The sequence below is a fragment of the Cherax quadricarinatus genome, chromosome 1 (genome assembly GCF_038502225.1).
Source record: "Cherax quadricarinatus isolate ZL_2023a chromosome 1, ASM3850222v1, whole genome shotgun sequence".
Classification (NCBI taxonomy): Eukaryota; Metazoa; Arthropoda; class Malacostraca; order Decapoda; family Parastacidae; genus Cherax; species Cherax quadricarinatus.
This window is the reverse complement of record NC_091292.1, coordinates 55,006,110-55,029,203: the sequence shown is the minus strand read 5'-3', so window position 1 is coordinate 55,029,203 and position 23,094 is coordinate 55,006,110. Positions and strand designations below refer to the sequence as shown.

Sequence of the window (23,094 nt, the reverse complement as noted above, 5' to 3'; positions counted from 1 at the left end):
GCTCACTACCTCTTGGGCAAATGTTTTTGTTGGTATTTGAGAAAGACCTGCCGAGTATGGGCCAGTAGGCCTACTGCAGTGTTCCTCCTGTCTTTTAGTGTCCCAGAAGATGATAATCTCACGGGTGTCTAAAATACATTACTAACACATTAATATTTATTAAAAACAATTGCTCATCAGCAGTTTATAATGACAGGTATACGTAAATAATTACTTAAAATAATGAATGTAAATAATGTTCGTAATTTAAAAATCAAATTATCATTAGCTACATTATTATTGCTTTTATTACGGGAATTATTTAAATATCTTTGGTAATGTGGGAGAGAGAGAGAGAGAGAGAGAGAGAGAGAGAGAGAGAGAGAGAGAGAGAGAGAGAGAGAGAGAGAGAGAGAGAGAGAGAGAGAGAGAGAGAGAGAATTATACAGGCGTTTTAAATTTTGGACCCAATTTCAAAACATTCTGCTTAGAAATTGGGACCATATATTTGAAACACCTTGTATGAGATTAGATATAACGGTGGTCGTAGGGGAATGAGTATATTTTTGACAGTGATGGTAGTAAGATGGTGATAACGATAATGGTGATTGTGATCATAGTGATGGTGATGACACTGATAGTGATAGAGTTGATGGCTATATTAGTGATGGTGATAGCGAGTGATAACTATGATAGTGATGGCTATAATAGTGACGGTGATGATAGTGTTGATTATAGTGATAGGAATGGCTACGATAGTGAAGATGGTTGTGATAGTGACGGTGATGGTAGTGATATCGATATTAACGGTAATGATAGTGATGTCGATATTAACGGTGATGATAATGATACAGTGGCGATGATGATAGGGATAGTGATGATAATTATAGCGATGACGATGGTAATGACATTGAAGATAACAGTGATGCACATGATAATGATAGTAATGACAGTGATGTTAAATGATAGTGATGGTGATGAGTGATGGCGATACCGATGTTAATGATAGTGATGGTGATAATGATGGCGATGATAATGACAGTGATGGCGATAATAATGATGGTGGCGATGATTATGATAGTGATGGTGATGATAGGGATAGTGATGGCGATGATAATGATTGATAGTGATGGTGATAAGTAATGATAATGATAGTGGTAATAATGGTGATATTGCTAAGTAATGATGGTGGTGGTAATAATGCTGATTGGTGATAGTGATGAATGTAGAGATGATAGAGATAACAGTGATAGTGATGCCTCTGATACTAAGAATGGCGATGATAATGATGGTGATAGGGTTAATGGTAATGATGGAGATAATAGTGATGGTGAAAGTGTTACTGGTGGTGATTGTGATAGTGATAGTGGTAACATTGGTGATATTGTTGGCGATAATGGTGATAATCCTGATAATGGTGATAACGGTGATGGTATTGTTAGTGATGGTAATAGTAATAATGGTGACAGTGATGATGGTGGTGATTGGTGATTGTGATGATTTTGATAGTCGTAATGATTATGATGTTGATTGTGATTTGATAGTGATTATAGTAATGAGGGTGAGGATAATGATAGGATGGTCATTATAGTGATGAGGGTGAGGAAAGTGATAGAATGGTGATGATTATAGTAATAAGGGCGAGGATAGTGATAGGATGGTCATTATAGTGATGAAGGTGAGGATAGTGAAAGGATGATTATAGTGATGAGGGGTGAGGATAATGATAGTATGGTGATGAACTGAGGCTGAGCAGATAGGTGTTCATTGTTACTGGTTAACACAAGTTCCTCTTGTTCACCTTACAGGTGAACAAAATGTTCGTGTTCATAAAAGTGAACAGCAGTTCATGTTCTCACAAGTAAACACGATGTTCATTATCTTACAAGTGAACAAAATATTCATGTTTTCTCAAGTGAACAAAATGTTCATGATCCTTAAAGTGAACTAAATGTTCATCTAAGTGTTCACTACATATATGTAGCAGGTGTGGTGTGTTAATGTTAGAAAGTTGCAATGTTAGGCAATTTAAGAAAGTGTTCAAAGTCTTAGAAAGCATTAGAATGTTTAGTGTTATGAAATGCTAGAATGTTGGAGAATGTTTGGCTAGAAACATTTAGAATGCTAGAACATCTTAGAATGATAGTAGGTAGAACTTGTTAGGCTAGAAAGTTTTAGAATGTTAGAACACTATGTTAGAAAGTGTTAGAATATTTGGTAATGTTAAAATGTCATAAAGTGCTAGAGAATGCTCTAGAATATTAGAAACAAGGTTAAATATGACTACAATGTTCGAATATTTGACAGTAGATAGTATTAATGTTAGCATGTTAAAATGGGCTTGTGTTAGAAGGCGTTAATGTTGGCAAGTGTTAGTGCTAGAATGTTAGAACGTTTTAAAATGTTTGCAAATGTTAGGTTAGAAAGTGTGAGGGGTGCAAGGAAGTGTGATGAGGGTGTGAAGGGTGACGAGGGTGTGAAAGGTGACCAGTGTGAAGCGTGACGAGAGTGTGAAGGGTGAAGAGGGTGTGAAGGGTGACCAGTGTGAAGGGTGAAGAGGGTGTGAAGAGTGACGAGGGTGTGAAGGATGTGAAGGGTGACCAATGTGAAGGGTGACGAGAGTGTGAAGGGTGAAGAGGGTGTGAAGGGTGACCAGTGTGAAGGGTGACGAGGGTGTGAAGAGTGACGAGGGTGTGAAGAGTGACGAGGTGGTGAAGGGTGACGAGGGTGTGAAGAGTGACGAGTGTGTGAAGGGTGACCAGTGTGAAGCGTGACGAGTGTGAAGCGTGACGAGAGTGTGAAGGGTGACCAGTGTGAAGCGTGACGAGTGTGAAGGGTGACCAGTGTGAAGCGTGACGAGAGTGTGAAGCGTGACGAGAGTGTGAAGGGTGAAGAGGGTGTGAAGGGTGACGAGGGTGTGAAGAGTGACGAGGGTGTGAAGAGTGACAAGGGTGACGAAGGTGTGAAGAGTGACGAGGGTGTGAAGGGTGACCAGTGTGAAGCGTGACAAGAGCGTGAAGGGTGAAGAGGGTGTGAAGGGAAACCAGTGTGAAGGGTGAAGAGGGTGTGAAGAGTGACCAGTGTGAAGCGTGACGAGAGTGTGAAGGGTGACCAGTGTGAAGCGTGACGAGAGTGTGAAGCGTGACGAGAGTGTGAAGGGTGAAGAGGGTGTGAAGGGTGACGAGGGTGTGAAGAGTGACGAGGGTGTGAAGAGTGACGAGGGTGTGAAGGGTGACGAAGGTGTGAAGAGTGACGAGGGTGTGAAGTGTGACCAGTGTGAAGCGTGACGAGAGTGTGAAGGGTAAAGAGGGTGTGAAGAGTTACGAGGGTGTGAAGGGTGAAGATGGTGTGAAGGGTGACCAGTGTGAAGGGTGACGAGGGTGTGAAGAGTGACGAGGGTGTGAAGAGTGACGAGGGTGTGAAGGGTGACGAAGGTGTGAAGAGTGACGAGGGTGTGAAGTGTGACCAGTGTGAAGCGTGACGAGAGTGTGAAGGGTGAAGATGGTGTGAAGGGTGACCAGTGTGAAGGGTGACGAGGGTGTGAAGAGTGACGAGGGTGTGAAGGGTGACGAGGGTGTGAAGAGTGACGAGGGTGTGAAGGGTGACCATTGTGAAGCGTAACGAGAGTGTGAAGGGTGACCAGTGTGAAGCGTGACGAGAGTGTGAAGGGTGAAGATGGTGTGAAGGGTGACCAGTGTGAAGGGTGACGAGGGTGTGAAGAGTGACGAGGGTGTGAAGAGTGACGAGGGTGTGAAGGGTGACGAGGGTGTGAAGAGTGACGAGGGTGTGAAGGGTGACCATTGTGAAGCGTAACGAGAGTGTGAAGGGTAAAGAGGGTGTGAAGAGTTACGAGGGTGTGAAGGGTGACGAGGGTGTGAAGGGTGACGAGGATGTGAAGGGTGACCAGTGTGAAGGGTTACGAGGGTGTGAAGAGTTACGAGGGTGTGAAGGGTGACGAGGGTGTGAAGGGTGACCAGTGTGAAGGGTTACGAGGGTGTGAAGAGTGACGAGGGTGTAAAGGGTGACGAGGGTGTGAAGAGTGACGAGGGTGTGAAGGGTGACGAGGGTGTGAAGGGTGACCAGTGCGAAGCGTGACGAGTGTGAAGGGTGACGAGGGTGTGAAGAGTGACCAGTGTGAAGCGTGACGAGTGTGAAGGGTGACGAGGGTGTGAAGGGTGACGAGGATGTGAAGCGTGACGAGGATGTGAAGCGTGACGAGGATGTGAAGCGTGACGAGGATGTGAAGCGTGACGAGGGTGTGAAGCGTGACGAGGGTGTGAAGCGTGACGAGGGTGTGAAGCGTGACGAGGGTGTGAAGCGTGACGAGGGTGTGAAGCGTGACGAGGGTGTGAAGCGTGACGAGGGTGTGAAGCGTGACGAGGGTGTGAAGATTGACGAGGATGTAAGAAAATGTGATGAGTGTAAGGAAGTGTGATGATGGTGTAAGGAAGAGTGATGAGGGTGTAAGGAAGCGTGATGAGTGTAAGGAAGTGCGAGAGTGTAAGGGAGTGCGAGAGTGTAAGGAAGTGCGAGAGTGTAAGGAAGTGCGAGAGTGTAAGGGAGTGCGAGAGTGTAAGGAAGTGCGAGAGTGTAAGGAAGTGCGAGAGTGTAAGGAAGTGCGAGAGTGTAAGGAAGTGCGAGAGTGTAAGGGAGTGCGAGAGTGTAAGGGAGTGCGAGAGTGTAAGGAAGTGCGAGAGTGTAAGGAAGTGCGAGAGTGTAAGGAAGTGCGAGAGTGTAAGGAAGTGCGAGAGTGTAAGGAAGTGCGAGAGTGTAAGGGAGTGTAAGTGTGAGTCTTGGAAAGTGCGAATTTAAAAGCATAAATATATATTAATATATCAATTAATGTTCCTGGGAGCGTGACCTTTATAGGCTTTGTGCTGGTTCTCAGGATAAGTGTGTAGTAAGAATGTTATGCAATGTGTCAGTGTTCATCATCCTAGTGTGTTATAGTGTGAATAACAGTGTTCATCAGCCTAGTGTGTTATACAATGTGAGTAACAAGTAACATAACCCAGCAGGCTCGTGACCTGACCAGCCGCTCCAGCAATGGAGGTCGCTCGCCCACGCCCTCACCTCCGCCCATGATGCCCCCACACACCTCGGCCGCCCTCCCATCACCCTCTCCCACGCCCACGGTCACACACACACCCATCACCAGCGCCGCCTCGCCCACCACCGCCCCTGCTGCCGCCCATTCCGTGCAGGCCGCCCTCGCTGCCATTCAAGCTGGCTCCCTCTCCCTCAACCAGGTTAGTTATTAATATTTATTCTCCTTCAGCTTTGTCGTTCAGTTAGGTCAGCTTCTCAGCTTTGTCTGAACCCATTTTTTTTTTTTTTTTTTTTTTGGTCAAGTCATTTATTCTCTCTAATGAATTGACTATAAAGAATTTATTTTCGGAATTATTTCGTATGATACTCGGTGATCGCCGAGTTCTTTACATTTTTTTTTTCATGTGTTACTAAAAGTTGATTTAGCATAAAATGCAAGTGCTTGTCTATCAGGATTTTGTGAAGTTTCTGCTATGAGAACATGAAGGAGGAGCCTTAAATACAGAGTTGATTTATGGGGATTGTAATGACCTCTCAAGAACATTTGACTTTGTTCCTCTTAACCAGTTGGTCTTGTACTACGTAACTTGATGAACCAGAGGGGTTCTGCATGGCTGACTATGCATACTGAGGTGATAAACTCCAAAATCTAGGACATAATGGTTTTACAGCAGAAAGATCATGCTTATCAAAGCCAGTACCTGACCACTTCGAAAAATAAAAAGGCATTTTAAGAAATTCAAAAGGACGATTTTCTGCTCAGATTCTGCCAAGTATTTGACAAATGTTACTCATGAAAGAATATCCTATAAATTATGGTCAGTATATATAACAGGAAAGATAGAAAATAAAATAATAAAATTTCTGCCTATAGAGAGGCTTCAGAAATTTTATCCTCCATTCACAAATAACTTGCACCTAGGAGACTGATGCTTATGACATATCGGTCTTGAACAATTAACAAATTACACGTTATGGAAACCAAAAGAGGTAATTTTGTTTATTTGCTAATAGCCTAACAGCTGTAACTTGTTTTATGGATTGTGGTAGCATGGTTAGTAGAGCATAATTCCTTGCCCTAGGTTTGATCCCCCACATGCCACGAAAGAAAACACTAGTTACATCAGAAAATACTGAATGCACAACTGCATTTTCTTATTAATAAACTTTTAGTTAAACACCATCAGATGAACACAAATCTATAGCCTTTATGTATCTAAGTTTTATTGCACTTCACAGCCCTGGTGGTTGTGAAGTGTTGTAGCAGGGTTCATGCTGATATAACTGTGTGACAAATACTGTACAGTGGACCCCCGCATAACGATTACCTCCGAATGTGACCAATTATGTAAGTGTATTTATGTAAGTGCGTTTGTACGTGTATGTTTGGGGGTCTGAAATGGACTAATCTACTTCACAATATTTCTTATGGGGACAAATTCGGTCAGTACTGGCACCTGAACATACTTCTGGAGTGAAAAAATATCGTTAACCGGGGGTCCACTGTAGTTTGAAAATATTTTAGTATAATTTTTTGTCATATTTTTTTACCAAACAGATGACTGAACTTGGTAGCAAATTTGCTTGCGATTAACAGACGGAGGATCAAGCCTCTACCAGTTGAATGTCCCACATACTTAACATTTCATGCCAGTATAATAATCAGTATAGCAAGTATAGTATGTATTTAGTTTTTCTTTTATCAGTTTATCTAATTAAATATTTAAATCTGAATACTTGTTGTGCAGTTAATGGCTCTAGGAGCCCAGGGGCCTGGCTTGCTGATGCAGAATCAGTTAGCAGCAGCAGCAGCTGCGGCCAACCAGCTCCCTGTGTCATCACCATTACCAAGCCTGGGCTCACTCAACCCTCAGGAGTTGCAGGTGAGTCACTGATGCATGTGAAACATGCCATATTTCACAGCTTATAAGACTTATTTTAGTTTTAATGGCTCCGCATCAGACGTAACTGGGAGAGCTACAGCTTATGGAAAAAAATGCATCTAATAAGCTGCAAAATACAGTATTTTTTAATGAAATAGCATACTGATAGCATGTTATGGCTTTATAACAGTATGTGAATACATAGCTATTTGGTATGCATTAGTATTCTTCTTATTTGAATTTATTGCAGGCACTCCAGCAGACACTCTCACAGCAGCAGCAGCAGATTCAACAGCAACTTCAGCAGTTCATGCTGTTCTCACAGCCTAGTGCTGCATCACAGTTGCCACCTCAGGCACAACTCTTTCTTCAGAGTCAGGTAAATAAGTGTATTAGTCTTATTAACTGGACTTTATATTATTTAGAATTTAATATACAGTAGACCGTCGATTAACATGGTAGTTACAGTCCTGAAAAACTCGGTGTAAGATAAAATCTTGTAAAACAAACTAAAGAACTTATGGGTAAAATAGGGTTATGTTCCTTCAACCCCCAGAAATTTCAGTTACTTTAGGTCTCCAAATCTTAAAAAATAAAAGGTATTGTAATTGTTCTCGATTCAATGCATTATGTTTACTGCGTTGCTTAAGATTACAGATGTTACAGAAATAATATTTCTTACCTTAAATTGTTTTGCTGGTGTTTGTCGATGATTGTGAAGAGTTGAGAGGGATGCTGTGGCCCTACTGGGCTGAGGTGGATGGAGACTGGTTAAAGTCTGTAATGCATCTCTGGTCTCTTTTTACCCTGCAGTACTTTATACAGCTGACGGTAAGGCATCATCAGCTGCTCTAGACCCCGTTTCAGAGCAGTGCTTCCAGATTTGTCAGGGTTCTCTTCAGTGGAAAAAGTCTGCAACTTTACCAATAATATGGAACTGCTCACATAACTGTTGCAGTGTTTACTGTTTTTCTTCAGGATCTTTTGTTATCTGCCTCTCTACTGTCTGTGCCTTGAGCTCTGTCAACATTTCCTCTAGACTTATGTCTTCATCATCAGCTTCTAAGAGCTCATTCACATCATCTTCACATCTTCAAAGACATCACCTGGTGATCTCCTTGCCAGCTGAACTATTTCCAGCACCTGGCTCTCAAGCGAGGGAAAAACCAATGAAAGAATTAACTACACAAGGCTATAACTTTCCCCAGCCTGTATTTACTGTTGATTGGGGCATTTCAATCCATGCACTTCTAGCATTGCTGATGACATCTGCAATGTTAAATTTATTCCAAAAGTTTGGTATTGCCAGGTTGGAGTCAGAGTCCATTAATGCAACTAATATTTTCATCACTTTTCATGTGTAGTTACACATGAATGACTAAATAAGTCCATGATCCATTGTTTGTATTCAAGATGTTGTATTTGGAGATAAAAATACAACTTTTTCATGTAGGTTCACATCCAGCAAAGCTTCTAGATGAGTACAGGAATTATCAAGAGTGAAGAGAACCTTGATTGCAAGGCTCTTGCTGTGCATGTAAAACATAACTTCAGGAATAAAGTGATGCTTAACCAATTACAGTTGGTGTCCCACAGGGAAGTGTCCTTGGCCCTCTTCTCTTTCTCCTATACATAAATGACCTACCAAATGCTTCGCAATTACTCAAACCCACACTATTTGCAGATGACACTACATACGTCTTCTCCCACCCGAGCCCAGTCACGCTAGCCAATACTGTAAATACCGAATTACAGAAAATATCTACCTGGATGAGGACTAACAAACTTACACTAAACATTGACAAAACCTACTTCATTCAGTTTGGTAACAGAGCTACAGATGTCCCTCTTAACATAATGATAAACGGATCACCTATCACAAAGCTAACAGAGGGAAAATTCTTAGGAATCCACCTTGATAATAGACTCAAATTTCATACACATATACAACAAATTTCTAAGAAAATTTCCAAGACTGTAGGCATACTATCGAAGATACGGTACTATGCTCCACAGTCAGCCCTCCTGGCCCTATATCACTCTCTTATTTACCCCTATCTCACCTATGGAATTTGTGCATGGGGCTCAACAACAAGTAACCATCTCAGACCACTAATTACCCAACAAAAGGCTGCAGTTAGAATGATAACAAATTCTCACTACAGGCAGCACACTCCACCAATATTCAGTACACTAAACCTACTCACCATACAAAACATCCATACTTATTACTGCACCTATTACATACATAGAACACTTAACTCTGATATTAACCCTCCCCTCAAACATCTCCTTGCCAACCTCAACAGAACACATGACCATAACACAAGACACAGATCACTCTTTGATGTTCCTCGTGTCCATCTCACACTATGCAAAAACTCAATGCACATAAAAGGCCCTAAAATCTGGAATTCATTACCTGTAAATATAAAAGAAACACTACCTGTTTAAATTCAAGTCTCTTCTCAAAGATCACTTACTCACTCAAATCCAAATAAATACTGAATAACTGAACCTTATAAATTGTATATCTTAAATGTTTCTCACAATTATATCACATAAATGTTAAACCTAAAACCCAATCTAACTTTATTATTTTTTAAATACACTACCTAACAGAATACTCCATTCTACTGAATGTACAACAATGCATGCAACCATATGACCTGTCTTTGTAATACTCACTTGTGCTTTATAGTAATCTGTTTACATTAATGTTTTATCACTGATTTCATCATTGCTTAGTTAATCTTAAGTTAATTTTAAGCCAGCCCGTAATGCTATGCATAGTATAAGTGGCTTTGGCATGCTGCTCTTATCTGTATTTTTTTGTACCTCTGTATGTGTGCTCAAATTGTTAATAAATAAATAAATAAATAAATAAATAAAAATTCCTCTGTCATCCTTGCTGACTGGCTTGACAACCAAATTACTGGTATGGTGGTTTTATCTACACTTTTTAAAGCACAAAGATTCTTGTAGTAGTAAATAACCCTGGGCTTACACTTAAAATCACCTGATGCCTTGATGTTGCCACCCTCATAAATAATTTCCTGCAATTCAGCAAGGAAATTACTTGCTACTGTGATTAGCTGAAGCACTAAATCAATAAGTTTTCTGTTTTATTTACCTGTTGTGGTCTATGTCATTCTTTTCAGGAGGTGACAACCTGGGTTATTCATTGCATAAGCCCATATATTTGCCTCATTCTTTTTAACTGTATGAACTGATGCTTCATTAAGGCCATAAGCTCTTGCCATCTCCACCACATGTGCACCACTTTTAAACATGTTTAATATTTTGATTTTCTTCATAACACCAAGACTTAAATGCTTAAATTTTTTCTTGCCACTTCCAGTATCACTTACATGCCTCTTGGGTGCCATGGTTACTTTGTAGTTACAAGATATGGTAATGAAAACATCAAAACCTGATTCACAAAACACAGATCTTTGAATTGTATGGGACACGTATCTGTGGAGCACTGAAACATGAGAGGTGGGACGGGGTAAGCAGGGGAGAAAACTGGGCCTTTCCTGCAAAGACAATGGCTTGACCCACAGGCAGGTTGCTCACAAGCCCACTAGATGAAGGGGAAAAAATCCTGCAGTCCAGCTCACAGCTCTCTAAATTTTTTACCCAGAAGTGGCACAGTAATAGTCAAATTTTACGAAGTGTTAGCCAAAAATATGCCACAATTTTCACTAGTGTAACAAAGAAAACATGATAAATGATCGCATGTTAATTGATGGTTTACTGTGGAGTCTGTTGTTGTGTATTGTATTTAAATTTTATGACATGGTTTTGTTAGGAAACCATAAAAATACTAAACAGTCATTGCGTAGTTTTAATAATAAACCTTTATACATTGCAGCAATTGCAGTACTTGCAAAATTTGCTGCAGCAAGGCCTCTTAGCCTCTCCGGGGCTTGCAAGCATGCAGGGGTTACAGCCACCAGTGTCGCAGGCACCCTCACAAGCATCACAGGTTCGTAATGTACAGCATGCTGTAGCACAAGCTGCTCAGCAATTACAACAGCTACAGAAGGCTCACCAACAACATCAACAGCATCAACAGCAGCAACAGCAGCACCAGCATCAGCATCAGCACCATCAACCCCCAAGGGATATTAGAGACTTAAGAGATATTCGTGATCTGAGAGATATTAGAGACCTGAGGGAAGTACCTATGCGAGATATCCGTGAACCTCCACTGCGGCCTCCACCCCTTGAACCTTCACACATCTCCAGCTCACCACTGGCACCTCACTTGCCACCACATGGTCACATGGCACGCCCTCCTATGCCTCATTCACCGCCTCCACCTCCTCGTCATTGGGAACCACTTCCAGAGGAGCCAACAGATTTGGAGGAATTGGAGCAATTTGCTAAGACCTTTAAACAACGACGCATCAAACTAGGCTTTACCCAGGGTGATGTAGGACTGGCCATGGGCAAGTTATACGGCAATGACTTTTCTCAGACTACCATTAGTCGTTTTGAAGCCCTAAACCTCTCCTTCAAGAATATGTGTAAACTGAAACCACTGCTTCAGAAGTGGCTAACCGATGCTGACAAGACTATTTCTGATCCAACAACTGTCAGCAACTCCCTTTCATCACCTGACGCAGTTGGCCGTCGACGAAAGAAGCGCACCTCTATTGAAACTAGTGTACGTGTGGCTCTTGAGCGAGCCTTCATCCAGAACCCTAAGCCCACCTCAGAGGAAATCTCTATGCTTGCAGATAACCTCTCAATGGAAAAAGAGGTAGTCAGGGTCTGGTTCTGTAACAGGTAAGTACGTATTCTTTTTCTGGTTTGCAGTTGCAAGGTAAGGGTCATGATAGTGGTAAGTTGTGTTTTCTTAGTTATTCTAACTTAGAGCATTTTAGCTCAGTTCTTTTACGTAATCTTTCAGTAGATTCTTAACACTATCAAGCCTTCAACCTTTTACTAGATATAGATTGAAGTTTATTATTTCATATAATAATATTGAAAATACTTTGATACATTATTTGAAAAAGTGATTTAAATATGGGAAAAATGGACAATTACTAAAAGACTTTTCTTTCACAGACGCCAGAAGGAAAAACGAATAAACCCTCCAGCGAGTGGAATGATCAGTCCACCTTTGAGTTTAAGCAGCACCAACATGTTTTCTGGGCCGCCCATCTCCTCTGCCCTGACACTCACCAGTTTGGGGGCGCCTCCTCTTTCTCCCGGAGGCCCTCTTCCATCACCGCTTTCTTTGGTCACTCACAATTATCCTCCAGCTTCACCTCCTGAATCTGCCTCGACAAAATCTGAGTAGCAGTCTGCTGGGCGTCAGTGCTTAGGGCTGCTGGGCTGTGGGTCACAGTCTGCCTGGCAGGGACACCCTAGTGCCAGCCCTCCCCTGACTGCCCTCACCGCTCCTTTTGTGCAATGTCCAAACTTTTTCTTGGCGGTAAATGGCGGCTGTATGGGGCATATCAATTATAGTGTCGAGAGGCAACAGTATCAACCACTACCTTATTGGTAATATCAAGTTGGCATTACCAGCCATTGTTGCTATCTTCAGCTCCTAAAGGAGATCCTATGTCAGTGTTGTTAGTATTTGGTATGTGCTGGTGGCAGCATGGCTACCGGACTTGCCTGGTTTATAGTTGCACACAGTCATGGCTGCAAGTAACAGGCACCATCATATCAGTGGTGAGAAGACTTGCTCAGGGGACACAGGTGGACACCTTGAGTCTGTAACTGATTGTGTGATATTTATACAACAAAAATGGGACAAAACTAATAATCTAGTGGTGGTTTTAATAGAGAAACTGTACTAAAGTGAATAGTGGAAGACATTTAAAATTGCCATTGTAACACAAGAAATGCATAGTCTGTTGGTCCCTCTTGAGTTGTCTCTTACACAGAACTATAGATTACAGCCAGTGCTAAGGCTCCTCACTCTCACACTTGTCTCCTACCAGGACTATTAATACCTACAACTGATGTCTCAGTGCTTAATACTTTAGTATTTTCCTAGTTGGAAAACATCAGTTATATTTGAACATTAGGAGCCAGAGAAAGCGCTTGGTGTTTGTGCTAGTGGGGTCCAAGCCACGGAAGGCAAGTGAGAACCTTGGCAATAGCTAGTAAGAAGAATGGGGTAAAACGGGAAAGTGTTTTTATGTGTAGTGTGTAGATAAATAACTGATTTCTGTATTATCATTGGAATACTGTCTATGTGGCTTATTTTATCTATGAGTACTAGTGTATTATTCTAGTAATATCTACTTAAACAATCTTGCCTGATATGAAATGAAAGTTCCTGCATATAAAATGAAGTATGTAAATCTTAAGATACCTCAACCAAACATTGGTGTTGGTGGGACGGTTGGACGACGCGGAGCAGGACATATCCATGGTGCATTTTTACTGTTGTAGCATAGGTCGCGTGGTCCCTCACTTTGTCTGACTGCTCCCCTGCGTGTTCTTTACTCTGACGTTGTGATTGTGTAGCTGAGGATTATATTTTCTGTGGATCCATGATGTTAGACTTTTAAGGGCTTATTGTATCATCATTGCCCCCACCCCTCAAAACACTATGTACATAACCTCAATGTCAGGTCATCACCCCCCACTTCCCCTCTAGTTTCTCTTACTCCATACTTTTTTCTTGATGCTAAGGAGGTCTATTCCTCTCCTTATTCTACTGAATACCTCCACTAATATCTATTTCTCTGTTAAAGATGGATTCATTCTTAGCCAAACCATATTATCTTGTCCTTAGTATTCGAGATCCCACAAGAATGCCCTGGTTTAATGTCTGATATTTCTGCTGTCTTCCAGAGGAAGAAGTCAGTCAAGTGATCATGTGAGGACTGCAAGTCCTTCATTTAAGGCACATCAGCTGTGTCACAGTTTAAAATGGCACATGAAACAGTGATAAATATATTTTAAATGACTTCTGCAGAACTATAGAATAAGAAGTTGCTTTTGAAGCAAACTAAAGTTTGTGGGTCCACTGCCCCCCTCCTTCCCTAATGGTGGTCACTGCCTGAATTTTGATTGATAATTTTGACACTCATATTGGAGGGGGAGGGATAGTTCCTATTATGTTCCTGCCCAGTCTCAAGTTCACCATCCAGAGTTGCCCTCTAATCAAGTTTCTGTCAAACCCAAATGTCATCACTACATACTATTATCAATATTATTTTTTATTTTTATTAATATTATTATTATGGGGAAGCATCAAACTCTTAAGGGTCATACAGTGCCTGTGGATTGGGAGGAAGTCAGATTTGATCTGAAGAAGGGGAGAGTAGCTCCAATTCATTGGATCAGAAGCTCCTCACTAACATCAAGGCTCCCCTGGAAGGGACATCACTGCATAACCCATCCTAACTTCACCCTTGTTGCCTCTACAGGCTGTGGTGAGATGTTGACTCTTCCAAGTCTCCTAAGTTTGTGCGTGTGTTGGTTACAAGGACTTGGCATGATACAGGTGTACTGGTTGTTAGGGCTGATGAGTTACGTGTGCACACTTTGTCTATTCTTGTTGGTGGGCTATCCACATATTTTTCTGAAGGTCCTAGTATTATTTGAATAGTATGTTTATCAGCAGGTCTGTGTAGGCACATGTGGTCACTAAATTTGAGAAGGATTTGTATGTGTTGATTGTTTAAACTGATCATGTGCTCATGTGATATGTACCATGTACATGTGCTAGATGACCAGTTTGGATCTGGTGTGCAGATGTGCGTCTATCATTTTTACCTTAGCTTTGACAATATTTTCCTTCACTGACAACCATGAAACATTCATCTTTGTCTGTCAATGTTGGTTGTTCAAGCAGTTAGAAAACTGTATATTTTCCAGTCAAAACATACCTAAGATTTTTGATGTGCGGTAAAAAAAAAAAGTGTGTATCCCTTTAAGGTGTAAAATGATCCACCAGAAAGTCATGCCTTCCAGACAGTGAATATCTTCCAGTCGTCTCAACTCAGGAGTATTAAATTATAGCATAAAACATTGGGGGATGTGCACTGTCATCATGGCTGTAATAGTCCTGATTGGAGGAGAGCTGACAAGTACTTACACGACTGTAGCGTGTATGTGACCAGAGCTGCTAGGTACTAGTGTGATTTTTAGGTGTGACTTGCTGACTATACGAGTGGAGAAACAGAATTAACTTTGTTGTATTTAGTGCTTGGTCACTTCTCGAGATTAATGTATATGTTATGTTAATATAACTAAATTAAGCTCTGTTGAGTGTAGAAAAGCAATAGAGCCATGTTTTACATGAATTATAATTCATGAAGATTGGTATATTATCATCTGTTAAAATGTGGTTAATTGTTTGGGTTGACAATGTATGGATTGAGTAGAAGATAAGGCAAAAATGCCTGTTTCATTTACTCGGAGCATTTCAGATTTTCTCATCTTAAATCCCGGTTTCATAGTTACAAATAGTGGACAGTTACTGGTGAAATTGTGTTATTTTTCATAATTATATTTGTTGGGCATTATGCAAACACCTGAAATGAATGCACTTTTGCATCATAGATTAGTAAGACTATCTGTTTCTTACTTTTGACTGCACTACTGACAGCATTTGATATTTTTAATATTTTGCAGTTGACATTCCATATACCAATGACTAAATATCTACCCCAGGCACAAACTAAAACATTTTTTTTACTTTGCAAGCAAAATGCATATTATTAATTCTTTTCACAGATATTCATTTCATTCAGTTTTTTAATACAATTACTAAAATTTAATTTTACAAGCAGTACACATTTACTCAATACGTGACATTTAATTAAATACAGACATACAATGACCCTCTTGACTCTTCCACTATTAGTTTTGATACTTTAATAGTCTGAGTGTTGTTGAGAGTGATATGCTTCTCTCTCTTCAGTGGTGAATGAGAGGTACTGAGTTACATATGTGATACTTTACTGGAGGGAGTTCGCTCAACTCCATTGTAATTTTTGCTATTTAATATTTTGTTACATGTCACCGCCCTGCAAGACCTGGAAATGAAGCACCTGGAATATTTCAGCTTGGTTTACAAAGGACAACTGTTCTGTTATTGTTACTAATTGTTTACACTATATATCTTGTAGTTGTTTGACATTTATAGTCATTATTTTTTATTTTATAGTTATCTCAAAATTTTCCAACATCTTTCTTCTTTTATATGTATTGTCTAGTCTTATCTTTTTCATTATGTATTCAACAAGCTGACCATACAGTTAAGCTCTAGTCCATACTATTATAGATTCTCTTAACCTGCCATCTTCACACTCGGTTGTTTCTCAGAGGACCAGCTGTCAGACTGTCAGTGTGTAAATATAGTTATAGCCTGATTCCTTTAGTTTGATTGCTTGTTCATTACAATAGACTAAATATCTGATTTATTTGAGGTGTTTCATATGTTTTAAAACTTTATCTTCTTTTGTGTCAAAGTTATTTATCAATTTATCATGCATTTTTACTATTTATAATAGGTGTATTAAGTTAGAGTGGAGTAAGTTTGAATTGGGCAAAAACAGTTTAGGCTTTTGGCTTTTAGGCTGGTGTTCCATGTTGGCTTTTGGAGGGAATGATGCCAATTTACATTTTATACAACAAAATGTAGTGCATTTCTCTGAAACTTTTAACCAATTTATGAATTCATCCTCCTTAATTACCAGAAGTTATAAAATTTTGGTTTGAAAGGCCAAAATGGCATAAACTGTCTCTACAGGCTAAATCATAGGCTAAAAGTGTTCACCCAAGGCCCACAAGAATGTTTTGAAGACACTATAAAAATAGAGGTGATGAAAAAATTCATGATTCTGAAGATATGTAGGGAAAAGCTGTTCTCATAATGTCTGTATAGCGCCATGTACAAAGGAAATGATTTTTGTTATCAATCATTTTATAGATGCAAATAAAGAGGTGTAAAAATTAGAAGGCAAAAAGTGGCTTTCATTTCTCTAATCCTGATACTGTAAAATAAAGCAACTTTTCAGGAGTTCATGAGAGTACTTACTAGAGTAGCACTTTTCAGTGTTTTACTACTCTGCATGGAGAAGGTAGTATATAATGTAATCTTAAAGCAAATCTCTTTTCTACACAGTTGAATTTACAGGCTAAGAGCTGGTATTCTATCATGGATAATTAAAAATCCCAGCCCTATTAAATAAGTGTATTACTACCCCCTAGGATGTGACCCAACATGGTCAACTAACGTCCAAGTATCTACATGCTGCTAGATGAACGGACATCAGGCTCTGCCCATCTGGGAAAGAAATCCAGTCACCTTCATCTGTGAACCCAGCACTGTCATTGAGCCATAAGTCACATTCACAGGTATTAGTGTAATGTACCAAGGTGAAAGTGATAAACAGATCCATAATCATTGTAGGAAAAACTGAAAGGAAACTAGATATAGGAAAATTGATATAAAGCAATGAGTTATGAAATCTAGGACTGGGACATCATGGGTAAACACAGTGATATGGGAAAATTATGGACATGGAGGACCAACTTCATACTGTTTCCATAATCCCAAAGGCCTGAGGTCAAAAGAGGGTGAGGAGGAATGAGACTTGGCTAGAGGGAAACCTTTGGTCAGTTAGGGGATGGAGGATTGAGGTTCACTGCTCTGTCCTGAAGATGCACATCCCCTGAAGTGAAATGCTTTGGTGCTAGTGCGGGGATCTTGATCCAAGGAATTGGACGTTTTTTCACTTGGATCGAACCTGATTGCCTCCCATTTCCCAGGTACTATACGACCCCCTGAACCCAAAGGATTAAAGTTTTCCCCTGATTAAAAAAATTAAGACCCACGTGTTCAATGCTTCATGAGAAACAGTTTAACTTAATGCTCTGCTGCAGCTTCATTTTATTTTCCTTGACGCTTGTGAAGGAGCTCTTGAGACAAGGAACTGGACTTAACCTCCCCTTCCTTGGATCGAACTTGAATGTCTCATTCCCCAGGCCCTATATGACCCCTAAAAGTTAAGCCCTTTAAGTAATTTCCTCACTTTCCCAGCCCTAAATCCCCATCCCCTTTCCCCATACCTGCTTGACCTATCAATACTACTTACCTTCCTTGCTAACCCAAAAATCAACATCAACACCAGTCTCAGCGGTTGATTGTCCATCCTTTTGCAAGGAGCCTAGAAATCCTATATGTTATGGCAGATGGTAACTGCATTGTTGAAAATAAACTAAAAGAAGGAGGAGAATAATATAGAAAAATAACAATCATAGAGTCTAAAACAATGTGAATTATAATACTCATATTCAGGCATTAAGTAAAAAATGTTACTTTGAAGAGTTGTAAACATCCAACTGCCCTAGGTAAAGGACTCTTGAACCAAGGAACTGGAGTTTCCTCTTCTCTTCTTGGATCCAATCTGATTGCTTCTCATTACCCAGGCTAGCAGAGGTGGGGATTAGTGTAAGTGTAATATTAAAATCGGTTAGTGAAATAGGTTAGTTTTTGTTAAAAAAAATCAGAGAAGAGTATTTGTGGAAAATTGCATTTATCTGAATGTATCATTATATACATAACAGTAAATGAACAAAGATAATTATTATTTATCAGTTAGACAAGTAGGAATTTGGGACACCTAGGTCGCAAAAAATGTCCCCCTTCGATACTACCACTGTCATATCCACAAGTTGCTCTGGACCTATTAATTAAATGAAATATACATCACCAGGAATGCTGTTAAATATATAAATTTGTGGTTAAATATATATATTGCCAGCTGGCGCTGGCAAGACGTGTGGCGGGCTAGCTGCGGGATTTTCAATTATAAGTCCGGATCAACGAGGCTGACCAGGTTAAGACTCAACAGGACTTATTGTGAATACTCTGGGAAGATTCCAGTGAAGCGAGAAGACATTTCAAAGCACCGTTTCAAGGTAAATTGTGGAAATGCTGTGCAGTTTGTGAATGTTGGCGAGTGGTGGTGGTAGTGAGGAAGACGGCCAGTGGAGGTGTGGGGGAGTACAAGGCCTACACTGTTTATGAGTACCGGCCAAGATTATCGTACATACAAACCTCGAAAAGCTCTTATAAAAACATGTATATCCAGCACCATGCTTCTAGTTAACGTGGAAATGTTTGTGTCGATGCATGGACTTTTTAAAGGCTTATGTTATGGAAAAACAATGTGAAATTAATGTTAACGAGGGAGTGACCAGTCAGTGCATCCACCCCCACGTCACGGGGGTGGGTGGAAGAGGTGGGATGTGTAACTAGATGGTGAGTGAACACATTGGTTCAGCAGGGCCCATACCCACATTGTTCATAGTGTACATGGGAAACAAATAAAGTTATGTGTAGTGTAAGACAGTGTGAACAATATATAGTGTGCAAGTCCATGTGTATTGTACTCCCCGGGATAACCCCACTCAACCTGCGCCTCCCCCACCTAATTCCCAAGGGAAGTTTTCCCCTTCCCCTCCCGGCCCCTCAAACTCCACCAGGCCACCACGGTCAAGTTCACTACCTCCCACGCACCATACCCACCCAGCATGTCATATTCCACTCCTATTGTCTAGTCTAGCAGATGGATGCCAACCAGGAGGAAGCAAGCAGCCAGGGAAATGGCACGGCTGGCAATACTAGGAGAGGCAAGTGTCGGTCATGCTTACAGCTTCGTTGTCTCAACTCTAATGGTTTCCTCCGCAAACACGGTAGTTGCCCTGGTTCAGGATGTCCTCCTGTGGAAAGTGATGATCCAGAGCCACCTCAGGCACCTGAACCCACTCCAACAGATTTTATCTCATCAGACAATCTCTTGGAAGCAATCAAAGCAACAGGTACGAGGACACTCACACATATTCCCAAAGCAGCCCGTCCACACGCAGCTGGGAAACTTACAGACCTCCTGAAAAAAGTAAACGATGGTTCCACTATCTTAAATGCTCCACCAACCATCAAGGCATGGCACAACCTGCTACTTTTTGGCAATGTCTGCTTAGCTGTGCCGGAAAGAAGGGGAAAGAGGCTAGCCTCAATGATAATTAAATCCTTAAGAGATTTTCCTAGAGTTGATAACCTCATTCACCTTCCCCGTCAACACAAAAAAGGGAGAGGCAGAACCCCCACTCACTCTACTGACAGTGAAAAAGTCAGAGTCCAGGTGAGCAAGAAAATTGAAGAGGGCAACACAGTGGGGGCAATCAGAATTATTACCAGTGAAGATACAGTTGCTCCCAGGGATGCTGACACGGCTGAAGCACTTAGAGGAAAGCACCCTGCCAGGGAAACCAGTGGCACCAACAGTTCCAACACCTCTGTCCCCACTATGGAACCATTGATTGTGGAAGACTCAGACATTTACAAAGCAATAATGTCGTTCCCATCTGGCTCTGCTGGGGGTTACACTGGAATAAGGCCACAGCATTTAAAGGAAATGGTTAATCCAGTTATTGGGGAAATTGCAGAGACACTGCTTTCAGAGATCACAAGGTTCGTCAACAATTCCTTGGCTGGTCTGATTCCTGATGAAATTAGACCTTTCTTTTTTGGTGCAACACTTTGTGCACTTAAAAAGAAGGATGGAGGAATTCGGCCAATTGCAGTAGGCAACACGTTACGCCGCCTCGTATCCAAAGCTGCTGTCCGAAGTATTCGTGCACAGGCAGCCTTGATGCTTCAACCAAACCAGCTTGGCTTTGGGGTCTCTCAAGGAAGTGAAGCAGCGGTTCATGCAACAAGGGCATATATCAACAACCTGCCTGAGGACAATGCAGTGGTAAAATTAGATTTCAAGAATGCGTTCAATCTCCTGAAAAGAGACGTGGTATTAGCAGCAGTACAAGAACATTTCCCTGGTCTCTTCCCTTTTGTTTCAGCTGGGTATAGCAAGGAATCAATGCTTCTCTTTGGAGAGCATGAAATCACATCATCGGAGGGTGTCCAACAAGGAGATCCTCTTGCACCATTTCTCTTCTGTATTGCAGTTAGGGAAATCACAGTCAGACTGACCAGCGAGCTAAACATCTGGTTCCTAGATGATGGCACACTAGCAGGTACAAAGGAGTCCCTCCTACATGACCTTACACAGGTAATGACACGGGGACAGGAAATGGGTCTCATCCTGAATCCATCCAAATGTGAAATCATCTCAGTCAGTCAACAAGTGATAAATGCAGTGAGATCAAAACTACCAGGAGCAGCAGTCATTGCCCCCACAAATAGTGTCTTGCTAGGAGCACCTCTGGGAAGCAATGCCATTGACACAATTCTCAGGAAGAAATTGGAAGAGTTAAGGAGAATGGAACAACGAATAGGCAATCTGGACACCCACGATGCCTTGTACCTTCTCACAAAGTGCTTGAGTCTGCCCAGGTTGACATATTTCCTAAGATGTGCACCTTCATATGATAACCCTATACTGCACGAATATGACAGTATTCTGAGGCAGATTTTTACGAAAGTACTTAACCTTACTCTAGAAGACGGGCAGTGGAACCAAGCTACACTTCCAGTCAGACTAGGAGGCATTGGTGTCCGCAAGTCATCACAGATTGCGTTACCTGCTTTTCTGTCCTCGTGTATTGCATCCAGAGAGCTTGTAGCAGCGATTCTCCCTGAACATCTTAGGGACAAGATTGGAGCCCAGGACCAAAAATTCATTGACGGAGCAATGATCTGGGATAATCTAACGGGCTCAGAAACCAGACCTGCTCCCCCCAACAACTACAAACAATCGCACTGGGATGGTCCAATAGTGGAAAATATAGCCTCAACGATGCTTCAGAGTGTGTCAGGGAGGGATAGAGCCCGCCTCCTGGCAGTGAGAGCCCCTCATGCTGGGGACTTTCTGTTGGCTGTTCCCAACTCCAGCCTTGGCACACGCCTCGACCCACAGACCATCCGCATCGGTGTTGCCCTTCGACTTGCCGCCCCTATTCTCGCCGAACACAGGTGTATTTGTGGCAGTGAAGCAGCAGACCGATTCGGGTACCATGGTCTTGTGTGCCGTAAATCCGAGGGAAAGATTGCAAGACATGAGGAGGTTAATAACATTATCAAGAGGAGCCTCACAACAGCTGGATGCCCAGCAGTAAGGGAGCCACCCCAACTATGCAGATCTGATGGCAGCCAGAAGCGTCCAGATGGTATCACCCTTCAAGCCTGGACAGATGGGAAGCAGGTGGTGTGGGACTATACATGTGCATCTACCTTGGCTGATACCTATCTCCAATACACCAGGGAGGAAGGAGGGGCAGCTGCCAGCTTTAGGGAGTCCCAAAAGTCTAGAAAATATGGAGAACTTGCCCATCATTATATGTTTGTTCCCATAGGCTCAGAGACCCTTGGCTCATGGGGAAAGAGTGCATCTAATTTCCTTAAGGAGTTGGGAAAAAGACTCATCAGGGTAACTAGGGATCCCAGGGCAGCTAGTTTTCTGTTCCAGCGGCTCAGTGCGGCTGTTCAAAGGGGTAATGCATGCTGCATTTTGGGCACACGCCCCAGCTCTGAGGAGCTGGATGAGATTTTCGCCTTATAATCGGTGATACACACGTAACAACATGTACCGTATATGCCACCTTTATATCAACAGTGTATCTCTTAAATCTTCTGTGCCATATTATGTAATAAAATGTTCCTATTGGTAAAAAAAAAAAAAAAATAGTTCAAAAGATGGGGTGGTAGGGGAAGTGGAATATTCAAATGGCTTCAGGAAGAAATCCAAATATTCTTCCTTGAAGCCTTTTTATCCACTTCTCCGAGGCTATGGGTCCCACAATTTACACCAGAGGTGGACCCCATCCTATAATAAAAAAAAAAAAAAAATTTGTGGACTGTATATTAAAATTAAAAAAGGATTATAGTATATATACATTTATATAACAGAAGGAGAATATATCTTAATCATAACACTCACCAATTTGACTGGAGATTAATGTGTATCATATTCAGAAAACCTCACTGCCTATGAAAATAACACTGGCCAGGTTACTACATAAGACTTATCTGAGGTTCCTGGAGCTGTCTTGTCCAGTCGCCTGATACCTCAAGTTATGCAGGAATGCACATCCAACAGTTTTGTCTCCTATTTGAAAGGTGTTTTATAGTTTAATATGTTTATTATGCACCCCATACCCATCCTGTGGGCAGTAGTCAAAAGATTACAGAGGTACATAATGGGTCCAGGGACTGGGCCTCAAAATTTTGATA

General features: G+C 41.5%; 1 protein-coding gene across 6 annotated transcripts in view; it reads left to right on the top strand.

The window, feature by feature from the left end:
* The window catches only part of LOC128688333 (POU domain protein 2-like), a 291,631-nt gene extending 274,767 nt beyond the window's left edge, over positions 1-16,864 (top strand). For 3 of the 6 annotated variants that reach the window (XM_070082344.1, XM_070082327.1, XM_070082310.1), the window contains 5 exons: positions 4,995-5,228; positions 6,777-6,911; positions 7,162-7,290; positions 10,789-11,708; positions 11,991-16,864. In XM_070082344.1, the coding sequence (XP_069938445.1) occupies positions 4,995-5,228; positions 6,777-6,911; positions 7,162-7,290; positions 10,789-11,708; positions 11,991-12,225 (1,653 nt within the window). In that variant the 3' untranslated portion in view covers positions 12,226-16,864. Of the gene's footprint in view, positions 1-4,994; positions 5,229-6,776; positions 6,912-7,161; positions 7,291-10,788; positions 11,713-11,990 lie in introns of all 6 variants that reach the window. The other 3 variants (XM_070082333.1, XM_070082319.1, XM_070082348.1) reach the window with 2 other exon arrangements.
* The last annotated feature ends 6,230 nt before the right edge of the window (positions 16,865-23,094 follow it).